The following is a 13,885-nucleotide window of genomic DNA, read 5'->3' as shown; positions in this document are numbered from 1 at the left end:
ATCCATACTTTTTTCCTCATGGGTCATGCATGTCTGTGTGAAATATCTGATCACCTCAAGGCAGTATTCAAAGGCCTGATTCTCTTGTTCTTCCTCATCTCATCTAATATAGTCTCACTGAAGGCTAACTCAGGAAAGGCTTCTGAATCAAACGACTTTCTTTTATAAGCGCAGAATAACTCAAGTTTACAACAGCTCTTGAGCTCACTATCTACAATGAGACAATAGCTAGGCAAGCAATCAGCAGCACATTCTAGAACATAATACTTAAGGATTAACTAAGATTTTAAAACCTATGTACAGCATAAATACATACGGCTTACTTCCATCATGTATAATAGGCGCTCAGAGTTACAAAATCAATGTGACAGCTCTCAGAAATAAGCTACTCTGCTTATTCAAACTATTCAGAAAGTGCTGCTACTCCTACTGTTCCCATATGTATGCTACTATCATGAACACTGTAAAAGCAAAGCCCAGGGATTTTGGTAGGAAGACAGCTTGCTTGTAAATGGGTTAGAGTATAAACTTTGAAATACATTGCTGTATGTTTTCTTTTTAAAAATACTTACAATGAAATATTTATTAAGTTTAGGCAAAGCAGGCATCTGCTATTACTGTACAGCCCCCGTACACAGTCATAGTTTTCTCTCCTGAAGAGCTTTGAGAATACGGCGTCACCACACAACCCATAGCCCACACACGCGACTCGTCATGCCCTGAAAAAATGCTCCCCCAATCTCAAGGTCCGCACACGTCAGAGTTTTCTGCTAACTCGTCCCTTTCTTGCGCCACACCACAAAGAAAATCATGTAAAATTTATCACCTTCACTTCTTCCCAAGAGAAGAGGCAGCTATGTTTGATGCAGTTGCTGTCACGAAGCAATTTAATAAGAACCTGACTCCAGCTGTTCAGACAGCAGCAGAAAGCCAGACCACTGCTAAAATCTGGAGGAATAGAGACACCCACAAATCAATTTTCCATGAAATATAAGATCACGAATGCTCGCAATTTTGCTGCTAGAAAGCAGTAACTAGTATCAAACAAGGTATTTTGAGATTAAAGTTTACCATGAAGAACTCTATGTAACATTCAGGATACCAGATTTATTTCCCCCCAAATAACAGTAACCACCAGCTAGCTGAATAATCCCGAACACTATGCAGGCCAATCTCCAAATACCTCCTCTGAGGATACTGGCAGTTCCTCACCTCCTCCGTCTTTTTTTGACGACCCGTCACTGCAGCCCCGCACCTCCCCTGTCACACTGCCACCCAGGTGACGCCACCACCCCACCAACCCCTGCCTTAAAAAAAAAATAACAGAAAAATCGGTAACGGCGGGCCAACTACCTTCACTCCACACAGGCATCTGACACCTAAAAACTGCCCTCCGCTGCTGCCGAGAGCCGCCGGGCGGGCTGCCCGGGGCGGGGGGGAGCGGGGCGCGGGCAGCGGGGCGGAAGGACACCTGCCCCGGCCGCACCGCGCCACGCCGCCGGGACGGCTCTCGGTGCCGCCGCGGCGTGCCACTGCGCGCCTCAGGGCCACAGCCGAGCGCTCGCAGCGCGGTCGGGTACGCGTGTATACAGATATATATATATATATGTACGTATGTACGTTGGCATAGGCGCAGAGGAGACACGCAGCGGCGGGTGATCGCCTGGGCCCCCAGATCTGCCCCTGAGGCAGATACGCGCACGTATCCGTAAGGCGCACATACACATTCGCACACACATCTATGCGCGCTCCCGCGGAGGTGCAGAAGTTCCTCACAGAGGCACCGCGGCGCCCAGGGCTGCCGGCTTTCCCGCCGCATAACGGGGGAGGCTGAGGAGGGTGAAGTTTCCTCCCTCCTCCTCCTCCTCCTCTCCCCGAGTTGGGCTGGGGAGCTGGGCGGCCCCGGCCGGCGGAGACGCCGCCGGCAGCCCCAGGCAGGCCCGCTGCCGGCGCTGCCCTCCCCGCGCCGGCCTCCGTCTCCGCCCCGCCGGGGCGCCGGGACCCCGCCGCTCCCGGGGGGCGGCCCCCGCCCTTACCGTTGCAGAACTGGAGCAGCGAGGAGGTGTCGTAGAGGCTGCTGTAGCTGGAGAAGCCGTCCTCCATCCTGCCGCTGCGCTCCCGGCCTCCCCTCGGCTGTCCCGGCGGCCGCCCGCTGCCTCCTCGCCCACACGCTGAGGAGCGGAGGCGGCTGGGGCCGCGGCGGCCTGCTGCCTGCCTCACTCAGTTGCCATGGCAACCCATTCACTCCGCCGCGGCTGGGGCGGCGGCCGCTCCGCTCCGCTCCGCCGCTGAGGCGAGGGGGGGAGACCCGCGGGGCGGGGCGGGGCGGGGCCGGGCCGGGCGGGGCGGTGTCACGGCGGCGGCGGCGGCGGCGGCGGCAGGGGGGGACGGGGGGCGCCCCCTCAGCGGCCCGGGGCTGCTCCCCCCCGCTCGCCCCGCGGCCCCCTCCGGCGGCCGGCGCAGCCTCCGCCCCGCCGCCGGCAGGCGGAGGGGAGATCCCGGCGGCGGCGGCGGCGGCGGAGCCCTGTCAGAGCGCGGCCGGCGGGATCTCGCGGGAAGGGAGGCGCTGGGCGGGCGGGGGCGGCGGCGGCGGCGGCGGCGGGGCCGGCAGAGCGCGGCGGGGAGGCCCGGGCACCGCTAGCTGCGGCGGGGCGAGGCGGCGGGGACGCGGGGCGGGAGGACGAGCGAGGAGCCGCGGGCCGTCGGCAGGCGCGGGGCCGGCGCGGCCATTTCTCCGCAGCGGCCCCGCCGCGCCGCCGAAAGCCGGCCCTCGACGGAAAGCGGGGCTCGGGGTGAAGCCAGGCGTGCGGCCGTGCCGGGGGGCGGGACGGAGCGTCTCTGAACGCGGGGCAGAGGGCTGGCGGTAACTGCTGGGGCAGCCCGGCGGCTGGGGAGCGCAGGGCACGGCCTCAGCATCCCCCGCACTGCAGTAACGCTCTGCTCGTTGCTGGCTTATCTGGCGCTGCTCTGGCTTCTGCCACCGGAGCAACAGACTGCGTGGAGTTGCTCTTCCACCGGAGCAACAGACTGCGTGGAGTTGCTCTTCCACCGGAGCAAGAGACTGCGTGGAATTGCTCTTCCACCGGAGCAACAGACTGCGTGGAGTTGCTCTTCCACCGGAGCAACAGACTGCGTGGAATTGCTCTTCCACCGGAGCAACAGACTGCGTGGAGTTGCTCTTCCACCGGAGCAAGAGGCTGCGTGGAATTGCACCTTGTGCCCGCCACTGATTGCAGTGGCGATTCCGCTGGCTGCGGGCTGGAGTTGTCAAGATAATACTGTAACTGATACTCTCTTACAATAAAAGATACGTACTGTAATTTGTTATGCCGTTTTCTACCGTTTTAACGATTTAGTTTGAAGAATTTAATACGCTTTTCCAATACAAGATACTAACATAATTTCAATGTTTTCCTTTCAATGGTTTCCTTATTTTTATCTAGATATGTTTATAGCGTCCATCCATGGCGAGATGAGGGTAGTGGTACAAACCCGGTAGCTAGTAATATTGTAAAAGTATTTTATACCTTACAGGCTTCAATTTCTGTGCTAGGGATGTTGAAGTGTCCAGTGACTCAAAGGCATTTTTATTTCAAGCTCCTCAAGGGACACAAGAAAAATAGCGCACCTTTCATCTTGAAAAATGCCAAAGCACTTAACAAAGCGTGTCTTCAGGTCTCACTTCTTTCAGGAGCTTTTTGCAGGGCAATTCCATCATGTGGATCCATTTACAGGTGTAGGCTCGGTATATATGAGTCTTTTCACCAACCACTAAACCGTGGCAGTGCTAACACAAAAATATGCTATAAAATTAGGCCGAGATATCAGTTCCATGTTAAAGCAAAGGGAAAAGTGCTCCCTCCTGAATTGCCACTGCCAATACCAGTAGAGCTGAAGTCATCTCCAACACAAGTACTTACCCAGCCTGATGGTGCTTAGCTTGTATCTGACAAAAACAACTACATTTTATAGCTGTGAGCTATAAAATAACAGAAATTTGTGGTAGTTTAATTATATTTTTTTAAAAATGGAAGAATAAATTACTTCAAAAATACTGAAGACAATAGATTTTCTTAATGTTTTAAATGAGCCATGATTCTTTCTCATCTTTAAAATTAACGCAGAGCCCTTAGGTTTTCTCATGACCTTTTCATTCATAAGCCATCCAAGTTTTCAAAGATGCCGTATTGTTCTAAAAAATTGTACACCCATGCATGGGATTTTTGGCAGACAAGTGACAATAATACAAAAATTAAGCTCATTTTTAATTCAAATTTTAATTAAGAATTTCCTTCATTTTAAAACATTATTGCCACGATTAGGTTATTCTTTTTGAGGTTGAGAAGTGTTTTAGTGTACTAATTTTCCACCAGCTAGAGACGGTTTCAGCACAAGTAGTGTGCTCGCCATAAGATGTCTGTGTTAGCTTAACCTATACCTCCTTTAGATGTGCAAGTTTTGGCAAACAAAACTTTGAAATCTATGCTGTCTAAAAGTCTTATGTCTGTAGTAAAAAATGTGTTGTCAGTGAGAGTGCTACAAAGATCAGAGAAGTGAACGCCCAGTAACTTTTACGACATCTGCCAAAGCAGAAGAAAGGACAAAAAAGGGCAACGCAGCCCCATTTCGGAGAGCGGTAATTAAGTCACTTAGAAACTCAAATCTAAACCTGATCTGACTATGGCATAGTTAAAGGAAGATGCAACATCTAAAACCTTACAATAGATTACCCACCAAAATTAGTTGTGAAGGTGTCAGTGAAGCCTATCAGCTCACCGTGCTGCAAATCAGTTATGTGACAGCTCAGTGATGTGACAGAAAATGATCTCTGCTCCAGTCTCTAGATGCTGTTATGATGCCATTATATTCTGAGGGCAAGGGTTAGAAAAGGAAAACAGTTTCATAATTTAATTGCAATGATTTCGAGACCTGTTACAATCTTATTACACTAAACGGCACCACAAGGCACAAAATGAAAAAAATTCTGTCTGGCTGTGGAAACAATGAGACAATGGATCTGAAGGATGCACTAATGTGTCTCTGGGAATTCTGCTGGTACAGCGAAACAATGAAAACACTTCTTTTGATTGTCCGTTTTTCAGTAAACTATAGCTTTAATCATTTGTACAGATCAAAGCTAGTGCATTGGAAAATGGGAAATTATATAGATGGGAATGTGGCATCCTAGGCAGTATAGTGGGACTGATGTATCTGGAGGGGAGTTGTTGCTGTATGTTTGTGCACGCTTATTGTTGGCAGTGTCAGAAACTCTGTTTGCTGTTACATTTCTGAAAGCTGTATTTTGTAACTAATGATTTAAGTTTCATTTTTATTGAGTAGTGTAATACAAATGACTATTCACTAAGTGAGAACAAAAGAGCTTTTACCCATCCCTAGATGAATTTTCAGGAGTTAATACTCCAATTTTAGGACAAAGAAGCCTTGCTTTCACTCCCTGTTAGTAGGCTATAGCCAAATAATTTTGATGTTTTATGTATTCCTTTTTTTATTTCTATTTCTTCTGCATTACTAATAAATAAAAAAATACCCTGCAGCAGCTTCATATCAGAAGTATTGTAGTTCATAACTCTCAACAGTGCAGAATTGTATAGTATTATAATATGATGTTATAGCTAACGATACTCTCAAGTCAAGAGTGAGCTGTCCCAGTCACCATGTCAATATGAAACAGAGAAATGTGAGTTACAATATTGTCTCAAAATCCACTAAAACAGCAGACACTGATTATATAAATCTTATCCCTGCACTGATTACGTTTAGCAATAATGTTGAGAGAAAACGCCCAATACAAGCGCATTTTGCCTAGCTGGTAGAGAGGGACTTTTGAAGAGGGACGTTCCCTTCTGGGTCATTTCTGTGGCTCTGTCATCTGACAGCATGAGGCTGTTTTCACCTTGGCGATAGCTTGGACAGTCTACCCTTCATACCCGACCCCTGCGTCTGTGCTGAATGCCATTGCCTTCAGCGGGCTTGTTCAGGGAATGAGATGGTGGCACTTGGTAAGGGAAGGACGCTGGGCTTTGGATGTCAGTGGCAAAGCCTGCTGTGCAGAGCTGCTAATGGCATCAGGTGTAGTGGGCCCTTCTTTGCAGAGTTTACAGGAGGTGAAGGCTCGGTTCACCACAGAGGCTGGAAGGTTCTTCTTTCAGGTCAGTGCAATGCACGTCTGCTGAACAGATCAGGAGAGCTTGGACGGCCGCTGCGCACGCTGAACGTATTTTGAACTAGGGAAATCTTCATTGGGCAAAACATCTATCACCATCAGCAAATGTGCTGGTTTCACTAAAATTTATCAGTGGATATAATTATAGCAACTATTTTACCGTGACTAACTTGAAGAGCCCCTCAAGCTCTTTAGCAATCATTTGATAGGTCACATTTGCTGCAGCACGATCAAAGGGAGCTGAGCTCAGTTCTATAGCTCACTGTGTTTCCATTTAAGATGCAAGAGTCCATTTCACCATTTACAGTCTTACTTAATTCAGCAGTCAGTCTCTGCTCAAGCCTGGAAGGTTTTTAATTGCGTGTTTGTTCAAGTTTTGCTTTTCCTCTGTGAGTCAGAGGTTTCATCCATTAAAAAACTGAAGCACTGCAACCCTTGGTGCCTGGCACCAGACTGCAATCCAAAACACAAAGTACCATGGGTGTGCTTCTCCCTGAATAATCTATCACTCATTTAAAACAGAAGAAATGGGCACCTCTTCCAGCTGTTCATCACCAGCACAGGGAGTTAGGTGGTCTGAAAGCTGGCGTCAGAGCACAGACCTCATCTCACTGGCACGGTGCTCTGCCTCAACGTTGGAGGACGCGGTGCTTCGGCAGGAGCCGGGGGGCCAGCAGCGGCAGCAGGCTACACACCGCAGGAGCCCCGGGGAAGGAAGAACCAGCACCTGGGGTTTAGGCACTTGCAGGATGAGACCAGCATTTAGCTAGAGGGGGGGCTCTGGGGTTAAGTTTTGGATTTAAGCAGCAGCAGAGATTGTCATTTTTAAGAGAATTTCATGCAGTGAATAAATTGTCTTCGTTCTTCAGAAGTGGCTTTTACTCACCAGTAGACTATCTCCAGGTATTAGAGTGGGGTTCTCTGTCAGAGTCCTATCATAGGCTCAAATAAGGATTTCCTCTCCTACCGTGGGGTAGGAAAGGAAGAAGCGCCTTGCTGCCCAGTCTCCTTTGTGAAAACACTTCAACCACTGGAATAATTGTTCATTCTAAATAGCAGGACTCCAGCGTTTCAACCACAGCAGGGGTCTTCATGAATGTCACTACAAAGCACGCTTCATGCATGTGGGAAAAATGGGGTATAGGGGGAGGATCACCATTATGCCAGCACAGTCTGAGCGCATTAAAAATACAATATAACAAATGTGGGATGAAACCATCAAAGGTATGCATGTTTTACAATCCAAATGAAAATATGTTGCAATATGTCTGTATACATCATGTTGTTTCAAATGACATGTATTGGAACTGTGGAATTTTCCCTATAATTAATAAGAATATTCTTAATCATACTGCCCAGGAAAAAAAAAAATGCTTTGCAGATCGATTAATTTATAAATACAAAGAGAAGGCTTTGAAGATGAAAAGAATTATGCTTTGCACATCTATGACTCTTCCTATTCAAAGATGGGAGGCTGCTCAGCAAACAGTCGCGCTTTCAGAGTTGCACCACCTTCTTGAACTAAATGTTGTCTCTAATTTACTTATTTGGAAAATGAGAGGGAAAACATGACACAGACAAAGTCACGCTGGGAAGTCTGTGACAGAATCAAACCAGAATAACTACCAGTTGAGTGCACTAACCATTAGAGTACCCTGCCTGCAAACACTGAAGGTATTACTTGTATGGTTTATTATGAAATGCTTTCAAGCATAGTGCCTGCAGTAGAAATACCCTTTTTTTCATAAGGTCCCCTAACAAGTTGGGTTCAATGCACTTCAGTGTATGTAATGGCCAGCTGCAGACTTGTTACACCCACAGATACAAGATTATGATGCTAAACTGATGAGAAGCAGAATACACTACAGACACGCAGGAATGCAACTCCTTTTCCACCTTCTGTGCAATCTGTGCTGATGGGGACAGCATTTCTGAGATATTAATACTCTGAGGGATTGATGTGAAGAGGCACAATGATGGATAGCATCACATGAGGAAATGATCCATCCGCTCTTCAAAATTACTTCTCAAAAGTTTTCAATTCTAGCTCAGCTCTGCAACCCTATTTTTGGTGGCTTCAGTCCTAAATGGAGGCTGAAAGCTTCCAGTAGCAGAGCTCTTTAAGATCTATGTGTTCAGGGGCAAGAATCCTACCTCCTGGTAGAGTTGCTTCTCTGGTTTCAGGTACAATAGCTTTGGCACAGGTTCACCAGTTTGCCGGCCAGGGCACAAGGAGGGTCATCCCTACAGGTCTGTATCACTCCCCACGGGATATTCCAGAAGGAGCTTTCCTGCACCCACTGAAACCTCAGGGAGCCCCAGGCACGTGGGTGTTGAGAAATGCTTTCAGTGAGTATGAAATAGGGATGTTTTTGTGTGGCTAGCACCATGTAGACACTCCTGCACATGGCTGAGTTCACTGATTTTTTTTTTTTTTTTTTTAGATTTTGTGTTATGATTATAAAGATGTTACTATGACAATAATATTCCAGAGGTCTATTTTATGCATATATTTAAGTCATATTTTGTTAGAATTTAATATCTGGTTTATACAAAGCCACAACAGTATAAATCTGTGCCTTCTGAATTGTATTACAGAAGAAAAAGACTAGAACAAACTATAAGGTAGATATATTTTTTATAAATGGCACTTAAATAACAGCATAGCAATTTGATCATTTACAGTGTACACAAAAATCGCCATTTTTTAATAAAGTGGTACTAAAATAGTTATTCTGTTCAATTTTTAGACTGATAAATTTAATTGGACTGTAGCAGTTTACAAGAATGTGTAAAACCCAGAAGCAGAAAAGAGGATATATGTCCAAAGAATATATGTCAGCTACACTGTGAGAGGGATACCCACTCTGCAAACAGACACCCACAGCACCTGTGAGTGGAGGGAGGTATCTCAACACTATTTCTTACATTCCTCGCAGATTAAACTTGTGGCTTATCAGACCCGGTATTCATGATTTCCCACCTTCCCATGTCACTGTTTCGTTGTTTTCAGGATCCAACACAATTAAGGGCATCTCATGGGAACTGATGCGTACTAGGAAAATTTACTGTCGGCCATGTAAATAATAAAGCACACATAAAAATGTATGTGTAAGATGAAGCACCACATCCGTTCAATATATTAATGTTAGAAGGAGCTAGCCAATCTCATTTATGTCACTTTCTACATTTGTAATAAGAGCTAAAATTGGTAATTTATGTTACTGGAAATTTGCCCAGATATGGAAAATGAACTATGGCAAGTGTCTTGAGAGATAATGGGAAAAAATACTGCAGTTCTTTCAGTGATTTTATATGTTATGCTTGCTTTTAGTTAGGGGTTTATTGGAAAAGCTAATTTGCGGGACTAAAAAAGTCATAGAAAGTAGTTGCAGACTTTACCTGTAATCTTAACTCCTGCCATCACACATGCCCATTTACCACCTCAACTAACCTATCTTAATGTTTTGTTTATCCATCTCCTGTTAAAAGAGGTAGGGGGAGAAATGAGACAATATTCGCTTTGTACAGTGTGGGTTATTTCTGCAGGGGACAATAGAAAGTCCACTGGTTCAAACTCATTGAATTTCCATGAGCTTTTCCCGCGTGGGTGGAGGAGCGCGAGGGTGGAAGGCAGGATGACCTACAAGGGGTACGCAGGAAATTCAGCCCACTACACTCACAGATTCCTTTGATATCTGCCAGAGCCCAAGACCACCTACATTGAGACCTTCACCCCTCCAATGCTTTTGCTGCCTCAGCCCATTTCTGCTTTCCCAGTACAAGATCCCAAGACACAACCTGGGGATGGAGGAAAACAGTTAAATCATTAGCTAATCTAAACTTGGCTGGCTCAAGAAAAAAGCAATAGGGAACAATCCTTTCCTACAATTTTCAACATTACTTTACTCTAATTTCCAGCATGGGCTGTAGCTTTTATTTTTGTGGGTAACTATAGGTTTGTTTTGAATTAAACTTTTTTTATTTACTTTGGAACAGAATTTGGCTCGGAAAAGACTTTTTTGTTCTGGTCTGTGCAATCACCCGAGGCCCACAATGTGATCAAAGCAATTCTGTGTTACATGTGTTTTTTTCAAAGTAATGTCATTCTACAGATTCACAGCAAGTGTATCCAGAAATTTAGATAAATTCCACTTTACATCTCCTTTTGACATATAAAACTTAAGAAATAAAATGTAACAAAATAAGTGGTTGAGCCAAAGAGGCTTTCACTGAATTGCCCAGGAACATGAATAGACATTGAGGTTCAAACTGCAGGATCAGGTCTGTACAGTAATAAAGTATTTGGCTTTTGGGGAAAGAATGCTGGTTGTTCTTAAAAGACCTCTGCCAGCCAGTGCAAGGTGTAGGATTACTAATCCTCCTCAGGGGAAGCCATGCGTGGCATTCTTCGCTTTGGTGGTGGCATTCAAGGGAGTCCTGGACAGAGGAAAAAGTAATGGGGGCAATAATGACAGTCTCTGAATGAAGCCCTGAGAAATAGCCCAGGCCCTGCCACCTGGCTGCCAGCATTCCAAGCATGAAGAACAATCATGCATTTGTTTCAGATACCAAGTCACCTAATTTTAAAAATGCTTCCTGATGCAGTCCTTTAATTCTTAAGTATTTTACCACCTGACGTCTCTCTCTCAAGCTTTCAAAGAAGCAAGAGAAAACCAGAGCTACAGATAAGGGAAAAGAGGAGAAGTAAAAGGATTTTGTCCGCAGTGCAGTCATAATTCAAGAAAAAAAGGGCAAGAAGACAAGTTCTTTTCAACTTTTTGATGCCCGATAACCCCTCCTTGTCCCACCACTTTCTGACAGAATAAATGCTGGAATAAAGAATAGAATGAATCTCAAAAGAAAAATATGTATTGTGTGCCATAAATTATACAAGTAGATGCAGCCATGAACAAAAGAATTAAGAACATAAAACCCCTGCAGCGTGCACTGGCTGATGAAGGACTGGAGGTTGCCAAGGGACACTGCGTGACCACCGTGCAGTCCAAGCTAGGATCTCACTCTAAACATCAGCTTACAGCCCCGACTCACAGGGGCTTGCTGTCTTTTCCTAAGGCATTCTTCCTCTTAAACAGCTCTTTTACTTATTAGTAGCTGTTTAATGAATGCTTTGGGCATAACCAGCTTGTGGTATATTTCACAGATATCTGAGAAATCTTGCAATGAATAATTTTGCATCTTTTCCCAAAACTATCCCTTCAGACAAGTATTCCCACATAGAATGAAGGTGAATGAGTCCCCCTAGACTAAGGGATGGGTTGAATAGGTCAAGGACCAAGTCTTCATCTGCTGCAACCTTGCAGATCACTATCAGCTTCAGCTGAAGTCTTGATTTCATTGCTTTTTATTTGTTAGAAAAAATGTTGTATAGCTTTATGGTGCTATACACAGAAATAATTACAAATAACCTAGCTAGCTGGTTAATGCTCATCAGAGACTTCATTCAACTAAACAGTTGTTTGGCAAAGTCAAAACTCTGGATGCAGATTTTTCAGACTCACACATCTATAATAGCGCCTTATTTTTCATGACGTTTTTTATTTCAAGACATCAGCAGCTATTTTCTTATTCAGTAATCATTTCAGCAGGAAAAAAAAAGCTTAACAATGTTGATGTAATTTAGCTTCATATGACGAATTAAGAAAAAAATGCATTTCAAAGAAGTCAATGGCACTCATTTTATATCAGTAAGATGTTTTAAAGAAAACCTGTATATGACTGTGTAAAAGGACATTTTGCCAGCTTCACTATTTCAAATGTCATGTGGTGACCATGCAAGAATAAGGAGTAAATAACACTTTATGCTGAAAAAGAATACATATGACTCATGATTTTCAGCTGTCATGCATGTGAACTTGTGGAAAATGGTGCAATTAGAGACTAGAAGCAGAGCAGAATATCTGTTAACATTCAGCTCTGCTGAGCAGATCAGAACGGCTGGAGAATTGCAGAAAAAATGTCCTTTTCTCTCTTGCTCATGTCCTTCATGGGCTCTGTACTGCTCTGAGTTACATTGTATTCAAGCAATACAATTAGGGGACAGTCTTGATATGATTTAGCATTTTGTACTTTTTCTATTCGTCTGATGAAGACCATTTGTTCTGTCATTCATTCACCATTTCCTTCCATGTGAAATTAGGAAATACGGCATATGAAGACTGAAACCCAGGGATTTTCCATCCCTGCATATTCTTCCTTGGAGCTCAGAAACCCAAGTTATCCCAGTGTAGAACAAGGAGAGGAAATGGAGTAATAAAGTCCCCGGCTTCATCACAAGGCCCTTTCTGACCTGACCAGAAGAAACTATATGGAAAGTGATTGAACTATTGAAGATAAGTATAGCTGAATGGCAAAAGCATGTTGAGGTAAAATTAGAAAAAGTGCAAAATAAGATACAAGCAGGGTCAGTGAGGTAACAAGATGTCATTCGACAAATGTGCATGAAGGCGGCCAGGGAAGAGCTGGTCCACTACTCAGGGGTGTGAGACAGCTGTTGACAGATGACACGGGGAAGGTACAAGTGATTAATTACTTTTTTGTATCTGTCTTCATTAAAGCTGTATTTCAACAAACATGTTAAGCCAGTGCTCTAGCTGAAAAATGTTGTTACACTCTCCCTGCTCCACGCCGTTCCCACCTCCTTGCTGCCCTCCTGCATCCCACTGCCACAGCTGTCTGTGAGGGCATGCAGGGGTCTGGGTGGGGGAACTGATCCAACTGAAAAGGGACCTGGCAGACAGATGATTGTTACTAGGATCAATTAGTTCTGCAGTCAGATTCATCTCATGGCTGCACTGTATTCAGATAATTCTTTTCAAATTAGCTAGACTTGTTAACTTCGTCCTACGAGGCTTGAAGGGCAGACTGATCAACGGACAGGTAGTTACTGTCTGAGTGACTAGATGTACAGGGTGTCAGAGGAACAGAAATAGGAAAGCATGGTGCCTGCCTTTAAAATGGGGGAAAAAAGGAACTAGGAGATTATTGATTCGTCTGGTTAACTTCGATCCTCCCCCCCCAAAATCTGGGTCTTTTAAAACAAGCTATTTGTAAGTGCCTAGAAGATAAAGGGGAAGTAGGTATGTCCTGGTTTCAGCTGGGATAGAGTTAATTTTCTTCCTAGTAGCAGGCATAGTGCTGTGTTTTGGATTTAGTAGGAGAAGAATGCTGATAACACGCTGATGTTTTAGTTGTTGCTGAGTACTGCTTATGCTAGTCAAGGACTTTTCAGCTTCCCATGCTCTGCCAGGTGCACAGGAAACTGGGAGGGGACACAGCCAGAATAGTTGATCCAAACTGACCAAAGGGCTATTCCATACCATATGATGTCATGCTCAGTATAGAAACTGGGGGGGGGTTGGCTGGGGAGCAGTGATCGCTGCTTGGGAACTGTCTGGGTATCGGTCGGCTGGTGGTGAGCAATCCCATTGTGCATCACTTGCTTTGTATATTATTATTATTTTATTGTTACTATTATCATTACTATTTTACTTTATTTCAATTATTAAACTGTTCTTATCTCAACCCAGGAATGTTTCTCACTCTTACTCCTCCAATTCTCTCCCCCATCCCATCGGGGCAGGGGAAGTGAGCGAGCAGCTGCGTGGTGCTTAGTTGCTGGTTGGGGCTGAACCACGACAAGGTAACATTCAGCTTGAGTTGTAAGAACAAAGTCTGTCA

The 13,885-nt window shown here is 45.1% G+C and overlaps 1 protein-coding gene across 6 annotated transcripts in view; it reads right to left on the bottom strand.

The window, feature by feature from the left end:
* The window catches only part of EML1 (EMAP like 1), a 136,246-nt gene that overhangs the window by 85,028 nt on the left and 37,333 nt on the right, over positions 1–13,885 (bottom strand). For 3 of the 6 annotated variants that reach the window (XM_075711785.1, XM_075711787.1, XM_075711786.1), the window contains exon 1: positions 2,037–2,103. The exons of the other annotated variants lie outside the window; for them this stretch is intronic. In XM_075711785.1, the coding sequence (XP_075567900.1) occupies positions 2,037–2,103 (67 nt within the window). Of the gene's footprint in view, positions 1–2,036; positions 2,104–13,885 lie in introns of those variants that run through there. 6 annotated transcript variants of the gene reach the window in all.

The sequence above is a fragment of the Pelecanus crispus genome, chromosome 6, assembly GCF_030463565.1.
Source record: "Pelecanus crispus isolate bPelCri1 chromosome 6, bPelCri1.pri, whole genome shotgun sequence".
NCBI classification, from domain to species: Eukaryota; Metazoa; Chordata; class Aves; order Pelecaniformes; family Pelecanidae; genus Pelecanus; species Pelecanus crispus.
This window is presented reverse-complemented; position numbering and strand designations above follow the sequence as displayed.